The sequence below is a fragment of the Elaeis guineensis genome, chromosome 7 (genome assembly GCF_000442705.2).
Source record: "Elaeis guineensis isolate ETL-2024a chromosome 7, EG11, whole genome shotgun sequence".
Classification (NCBI taxonomy): domain Eukaryota; kingdom Viridiplantae; phylum Streptophyta; class Magnoliopsida; order Arecales; family Arecaceae; genus Elaeis; species Elaeis guineensis.
In genome coordinates this window covers 90,970,124-90,978,133 of record NC_025999.2, presented here as the reverse complement: position 1 = coordinate 90,978,133, position 8,010 = coordinate 90,970,124, and the positions used below count along the sequence as shown (strand labels likewise).

At 39.3% G+C, this 8,010-nt stretch overlaps 1 protein-coding gene across 6 annotated transcripts; it reads right to left on the bottom strand.

Moving 5' to 3' along the window:
• Window positions 1-502: 502 nt before the first annotated feature.
• LOC105048463 (uncharacterized) lies at window positions 503-4,930 on the bottom strand. Of its 6 annotated transcripts, none has more exons than XM_019851667.3 (8): window positions 4,609-4,927; window positions 3,622-3,878; window positions 2,010-2,081; window positions 1,631-1,698; window positions 1,352-1,520; window positions 1,165-1,245; window positions 958-1,047; window positions 503-815 (listed from the first exon to the last, which is right to left on the bottom strand). In XM_019851667.3, exons 2-8 carry the CDS (start codon window positions 3,874-3,876, stop codon window positions 777-779), a joined length of 774 nt encoding a protein of 257 aa, XP_019707226.1. In that variant the 5' UTR covers window positions 3,877-3,878; window positions 4,609-4,927; the 3' UTR covers window positions 503-776. The 6 variants fall into 6 exon arrangements, with proteins under 6 accessions (XP_019707226.1, XP_019707225.1, XP_010926071.1 ...); XM_019851666.3 differs by having other exon boundaries at window positions 503-878; window positions 4,609-4,925; XM_010927769.4 differs by having other exon boundaries at window positions 503-878; window positions 1,352-1,502; window positions 4,609-4,922.
• Window positions 4,931-8,010: the final 3,080 nt, after the last annotated feature.

Sequence of the window (8,010 nt, the reverse complement as noted above, 5' to 3'; positions counted from 1 at the left end):
CAACCGAAACCAGTACAAAACCTTGTTTAAAAGCTTTGCAAAGCTCATACTTTATTCTGCAGTTCATCTTAATTATTTGCATGCTCAACCTGAATCTGTTTCTAGAGCCAACGTCTTATGTTTCGCACTTCAAAAAATTTAAAATATAGGTGATCTGGAGATGATTTAAGCAATGGTCGGTTCATTTAGAAAGTGTACCCATTTTTAAAATGAACCAAATTTATTTGATTATAAAATTTATTCTTTATCCAGTTGGCACCTTGGGGCACCCACTGAGATCAACATAGTAATTTTAAGCATTTCAAGCTGGAGAACTGCTCTTTGATCTCTCATGGTGGCCTCTGCATCTTACCTAAGAAACCAAAGTAAAGACGGAGGCAAATTTCATTCAGATCCACAAGTTCCTAACTATCATATTGTTCTGCATTCATCCCATCTGAATTATAGCGTGAAGTTGTGAACCAACAACACAACATTTCAATGCACCCGAAAAATTCCAACATTGTAAAGATTCTTCTCCATTCATGATTAACGTACAGAACATCTTCAGGCATTTGAAGCCAGTGGCATCCTTTTGAAATTTGAAATTATCATAACATATATACAAGGGTTTAAATTTGATAGACTTGTCAAAATAATGCCATCATTCAATCCCACGTAAAGCTTCGCTTGATTCATGTCATGTTCCTCAATTCTTCTTTGTTTTCTCTCTCTTGCATCACCAAATCTATGGTAGGTTTATTTTGGTGCCAACCAAGCAGCAACTTTTCAGTCTGCTAGTGCACACGAATGAGGTGTGGTTGAGACTGCATCAGCTGCAAGGAATGAGATTGTACCCTTTCTCCATCAGATAAAGAGACGGGAATATCTCGAGTCACCTGCAATGTTAATTGATCCAAATTGGAACTGCCAACAATGGCAAAAGGAAGCACAGCACCAAAAGGGAGCAAGAAGCACCTGTTGATGGCGTCGGCGTTGAAACGTCGTTAAAGCTCTTGCCATTACAAAGACTGGTAGAAGTATCCCAGCAGTCCGCAACATCAGCATCTTTTATAAATATGTACAAATAAACAATCAAACCATTAAAAGAAAGATTTTCAGAAGCTATTGACCTCTATGAATGTGTCAACAGAATGAGTTTATTTTGTTCCACAAGAGCCTTACCGAGAAGAGTGTTAATGAATACTGCCCGGAACCACCTATTATGAGAGGAAGAATCTGCCGAAGAACCAAAAGAACCATGAACTGCATACAAATGCAAACACGGTTCATCAGATCAGAACAACAAAAGGAAAAGGAAGCCAGGATATGAACCTTTCAGACTTATTGTTATCAACGGGAAGAAACTCACAACAATGGTAACCAATCGACAATAAATTGCGCTTCTGGTGGTCGAAGCTGAATACTCATCATAGTCGGAACTCATGAGACCACGATCCGATGGAACCATTGTTATGATCTCAGAATCACGCAGATCCTGTCGGGAAATCTCCCAGCTTCCCCTGATAAAGACACAGAAGCTATATTGGAAATGCCTATCAGACAGACATGTAATTCTACTGTTGCCACCACTATACATGCTTGGAGTACAAATACACATACACATGTATGTGTGGAGTACAAAATGTACCTGAAGTTCATCGGGATACTCCCATAGTGAAACAATGGAGGCGGGGCAGTATAACCCGGCTTGAATTGCTGGCATTCGATAATTGACCATTAGAATTTTAGCCGATGCTCTTCAATCATACATCCATCATACACAATAAAAGAAAATAACATGTTTCTTTCATGCTGGATCTAGGTGTATGGATAGGTGGAATGCACCGAAATGCACAATGCGCATCTTACCACTTACATGCAGGCCCCACCTAGCACATGCTTGAGGAGCACAGTGATCATTTCAGGTGGCTGTTCACCTATAAGTGCTTGCAGGCATAGCATTCATTTTTGGCATGCAATGTTATTAAAGAACAAGAGATCTGTAGGTCCAGATAAATGAGCATCACCTGCAGGCAAATCTCACAAATGGTGTCGCCCTTCTCATCACACCACCGTTGTACACATTTTCGGTGAGCATACTGCAAGTAAGAAGAAAGTGATTGTAATAAATCAAGATTTGGCTTTCGAGTTGAGTATATAATTATATCAAAAAGAAAGTGATTGCAGTGAACTGAGATTTTCCTTCCAAATCTAGTATCGATTATATTTGAGACTCCAAACAGGAAGAAAGATAGGGGAAAATTTAAATAAATAAAGCTCTGTATATGGGAATTTCACCTAAGCAGGGCTACATAGAAAGACACATTTTTCACATGGCATCGTAACAGTTATATTAATCATGTTTTGAATTATGACAAATTTCAATTTAAAATTCTAACAATTAATGATTCACAATGTTAAATGCAAACTTATAATTGTAATACAATGTTGTTATGTTGCAAATGGCACGACAGACTCTTCAAAAAATAAAGTCTATTTGTAACTCTCTCCTGAGTACCTTTATCTGATTGTAACTCTTCCACATCGCAACAGGAATCAATTTTAATGAACATTTTACTGTCTTCCAAAATAACATTTTTGGCATGTCATTTTCCACATAATATTTGATGGAACATCAAATTTTTAACACAAATCAGTGAATTAATGTTCAGTAAACTGATAGAGTGGACTCATCATGAACTTAAATGAAATAAGAAGGAAAAAGATTATACAATCCTGTTTCATGAATGGTTAACTAGGAATGCATGGTGCCACCAATTTCTTAGACACCTTATTGAACCTTCATGATATACATGCTCAAATCTTTAGGCCCATAAAGTTAAAATTAGTAATTCTTGCACAAAGCACCTGCCTAATAACATATTCATGCCAGTTTAAATTTGCATTAAACGAGCCCCTGAGCTGACATCTGTCAGGTCACAGTAAAGGAAAGTTTCAAAAAAAAAAAAAAAAGTTTAGCTTCCAAAATAGAGTTACAGAATGCTAAATACCGAAACAATATGCAGATTTTTTTTTTTTTTTTTAAAGACTACATCTGAAATTCAAATTCCAAAGAAGAAGCAGCCTCAATATAGGAAGATCTATGTGGAACAGGACATATAGAATTCAGGAAGTGCTGTAACAATTTACACTGCATAGGAAATCACAATAGTGGTTTCTATATAACGTTCAGAGGAAAGTATCATAGATTATAGTCCTTACCAGTCTTTAGTTCAAACACATAGGAATCAGAAGTAGAGGTTAAAATTGTAAACTGAAGCAAAATTATGCAATTTGACTCCATAATCTTCCTTTCATCTAAATGTATCAAGTCTGAAACCTAGTCTCCTGTAATATGCCAATCAGTGAAGACGATTGGCAATCTTGGGGAGCCAGAAGCCTTGCAACTTCCATCAAAATCTTTTAGAAAAGCAGAATTGATGTTTGCCAATCTTTCATCATTTACTTTATGGTTCTCAGACTTCTGCTAATCTATTATTCTATATGTTTTTTGTCATGAACTAAAACTCAGTTTCATCATACAAGTAGATTTCCACTAAGGCCTCACTAAGAAAACCAAATTATCCAGCAGAAGTATGTGAAAAATGCAGACTTAAGTTATATTTAAGCTCCCTTTACCTTTAAACTGCCACAGCATGCACAGGGAATCTCCATGTTGGAATCCACATCTTCCTCTTGGCAGATTCGGCATTCGACCAATTTGTGCGGGGATGTCTTGTCTGCAACAATTATCTTCTGAGTTAATTCACTCACGGGATCCCCCAATGATGCCGAGACAGCCCCAATCTGCGCTTGTTTTCTGCTTGCAATTGCTGCTTCAAGCGTTGACTCGGTCAGCAGGTGGTCCACCAGCAAAGCAAGATGGTCTCCCATCCCTCCAGGGTTGTGACAAACAAAACACAGAATAAGAGGAGAAGCATGGACAAATAATTCAAACTTGAAAAAAATGAAAGTGATATGGGAAAATGAGAAATGAGCCCCAGAGATGTAGAAAAGAGTGCACTTTACCAAGCACAACGAGAGATTAAACAGGAGGATAGATTTAAAGAAGAAACAATAACAAAAAATAAATGAAAACACAACTTGATCATGTACAGACAACCAAAGGAAGAGATTAAGTAGAAGAAAACCACATGAATAAGAACAAATAGAAAAATATAAGAAAGAAGCCATCTTTACAAGCAAATTGGGAGAGGAAGTGACCTGGAAAGAGAGAGAGAGAGAGAAGAGAGAGATCAAAGAACAAAATAAATCCACATAAAAAAGGGAGAGGAGGGACACAAAATCTCCAAACAACTCTTCAAAATTCAAAAACGACCCAACCATCAAAACATCGACAAATATAACTCGGACATACGACAGTAGCGAAAAGCAGCAATTTCCCCAAAAGAGGAAGCTCCTTTATCAATAGAAGCCAGCAATGAACCAAAAAGAGGGAAGGTGTCAACTGGGGGAACCCAATAAAGCCCTGTTCTAGTGAGGACAGCGAAGGAAAAAAATGGCCAAAGGTAAAGGAAAACCAAAAGGAAGCCGCCGAACCCATCACAAGAGAGGACCCTAGCAGCTCAAAACTAAGGGGAAAGAAAGCAAGAGAAAAGAAGTTACCAAATGGAAAAGGTGGCAGCTTTCTTATGGTTCCTGAGAGCTCTTTCTTTTCTCTTTCCCAGAAGTGGAAGGCTGAGGAATACCTAACCCGTGAAGAAGAAACCCCAGCAGGAGGACGAGAAGAAGGTGGGATAAGGATATGTTGGAAGTGAAGGAAGAGAAGCGAGGAGAGGGGAGAGGAGTGGTGGAAGAGAAGGGACGGGGTTTAAGGAGGAAGCAAGAGATGGAGTGAGGTTGGGTGTTACAAAGAACCCAAACCAAAGTCTCCCCAATTTAAATACTGGCCTCAATATTTTGCCATTCTCATGCTACCCATCTCCCCTCTCTCTAATATTTCCGGTAGCAATACTTCATTCTCACCTTACCCTTCCTATTTTACCATTCCCATCCTGCCACTGATATTTTTTTGGGTGTTTGGTGGGAGAAAGTTGGACCTGAAATAGAAATAAAAAGGAAAATAAATGAGTCTCGTTCCAACCATTCGATCAAAGAGAACTCATTCCCATTTTAATTTTATGATGGAATGGAGATGGCTCAGCCCTCCTAAAATCAAATCCAAACTCTCCTCCAAGAATTCAAATCTTTATAGGGCTGGAACTAGATTGAAGCTGACCCAACTACAGATCGAGCTTTGGGCTGGATCCAAAATAGTTCAGATCGGATTTATACCTAATATAGGGTTAGTTTGTCTTTTAGATCGGACTCGGATATACATTTGGCTCGCCCTGACCCCAACTTAGACCCGAGTTCGAAATCAAGCCCAATCAATAGATCGAAAGGCCGATAGCTCAATCAAACCTAATTCCAGATGGGTTTAGTCCAATCGATAGCCCAAGCCCGATTCTAGTCAATTTGCCAATCACGAACTTGAAGGGCCTTAAAATCCCTCGTATGTTCATCTGTCTGATTGCCGATTAAAATCTCTCTTCCTCTCATCTTCCGATGTTCCCTCATCCTTGCTTTCGCCCTAGCCCTCATCCATCTACTCCATCTGTCGTCACCTTCGTCTATTCATCATCTTCTGATCTTCCCCTATCTCACCTTCGTCTATCTACTACCGCTCGTCAAGGTCAGGGAGTCCTTTACTATTGCCATCGTCAACAAAGATGTTGAGCTTCTCTATAAGTGTGGATTTCTATCCCGATTTTGCTCGAACACTAGCCAGATTAAGGTTCTTGTACCTAAGATCACTTCTCTAGTAGGTTTGATGGTGGTGCTAGGGGACGAGTTGGGGAGGAGGGTTTTATGCCCTGCACCAACCATTGTCGATTTGGAGGAGCCACCGATGATCTCGAACTTCTTCGAGGATTTGAAGGCGTCGGGGTGGATTTCGATGGGGCCCGAAGCGCATAAGTTTGGCTGCAATGGTGCTCACGAGCTTTGCGAAGGTGGAGAGGCTGATGAAGGGGTTGGAGGTGGCTGGATGGGTAATTCAGGCTAGTCCGATTGGATTCGGATCAAACTCGGGCTTGGACCCGAGCCAGGTTTGGGTCTAAATTTTTTAAAAAAATTTCGGGCCTACGTCCGGTCCGAAGCCCAAAAAAGTATTTCGGGCCGAGCTTAGATAGGGGTGTGATCCGGCCATGCCCAGCTCATTTCCAGCCCTAAATCTCCATTCTGGTTCATTGAAAGACCAACTTTGAGGGATATAACCATTTTAGTTGCCATTCCGATCTATTTTAATTCTAATTCGAATTTCAAATCAAACACTCCTCCTCCCTGTCTCTCTCTTTCTCTCTCTCTGTTGCTGTGAGACTTCGAAGGAGAGAGACGAGGTTGGTCTTGAACCGAGTTGGAGAGCTATTAAGAGTCAAGTGGATGAAGATCATGAATGATTCTGCAAAAGAAGTCCTAAAACGAATGAAGTATCCTTTGGTTTAGAATTCTCTGATGCTTAAGTCAGTCAAAATCTTGAGAACAATTAGTGAAAAATAGAAAAGTAGAGAGCAAGAAATATAAATTGAAATAGAAAGAACTCAATTTTTCTTCAATAAGATCGTGGATTATCATTCACCCACATGGAGTATAGCTGTAATATAACTGTAGCACAGCTGTAATATAGCTGAAAAGTAACTGTTTTGAAGCTTTATTGGCTCTAAGAGTGAGATTAGCTAAGTCTATTGAGATCGGTCAAATCCGATATCCCCTTCTGGTAATTAAGTAACATATCGGTAGATCGGTAATAATCTGATTTGACTTAAAGCAATATTGATAAATCTTCAAATCAGCAGATGTGATATGATAATATTTCACTTACAGATCGATAATACACCAATCTCAACTGATGCTGTCACATGGCTAGAGATCGATTGGGAGCACCAATACTTCCCCCATTTCTCTTTCTTACCTCACGTAGCTATTTCTCTCGACACACCGATCTGAATTGCCACGAATGTTGTCAGGAGCAACTCTGGCATGGGACTAACGGCGAGGACACGTTTGCAACGAAACGCAGTTGGCAACTTGGCATCACTGTTTGAGCCGTTCCAACGGCCCACGCACAGGCATCTTTTATTCACCCACGTGTGATGGATTTTAACTTCTCGCAAGGCTCGTCATCCATCATGGGAATCTCAGGTTGGTAAGGAAAAGGTTGTTGTTACAGTTGCAGTCAATTTCCACATCTTTTCCCCGACAGCGGAAAAGAAAAAAAAAAAAAAAAAGAAACAGAAGCTCTTGGGTTAATGTAGTTTTGGGGTATGAATTATGTTGAATTGTGTTATATCATTATCAGTTGTATAAATTGTCATAGGCACTGACTAAATAAGCTCATTGAGGATTGATTTTTATGACTTTGGATATTTTTATTGATCATCAAAGTTTTCTTATATTGTATATAAGAACTATTCTCATTCTTGTTTAGGTGCGCTTTCTCATGCTCTTATTCATTGAATATTCACAGCCTACGGGATTTCTAATGCACGGTTTTTGAAAGTTTATTTCGATCGATATAGCATAACAGTTTCTAATTTTACGTACAACAAAGTCATTGCCAAGCCTTTATTCATCTATAGACATGGCACTACAATTGAAGTTAATGCTAGTAATATTGTAATGTAACAAAAAAAGAAGTTCCTTTTGGGGTGTGGAATTAATATCCTTCAAACCTATACTTGGCTGAGTGAGCATATTCACACACCCAACCAATAAACTTTCTTGCGTGATTTTTAGGAATTCAACCTATTAGTTAATTAGTTCCATGCTTTGTTGGTGTTTTGGTCAATGAAGGTGACTCCAATTGGAAAATGAGGCCTCAAAAATTGAATATGGGCAAGGTTGGTCGCCAACCCAACATGAAAAAAGTGTATTTTTCTCGCCTTCCTTTATGAGGTGACGTAACCTATAAGCCCTCGTGCATATAAATCAGGATCGTCAAGTGGGCATGGTATTCAACTTAGCCCG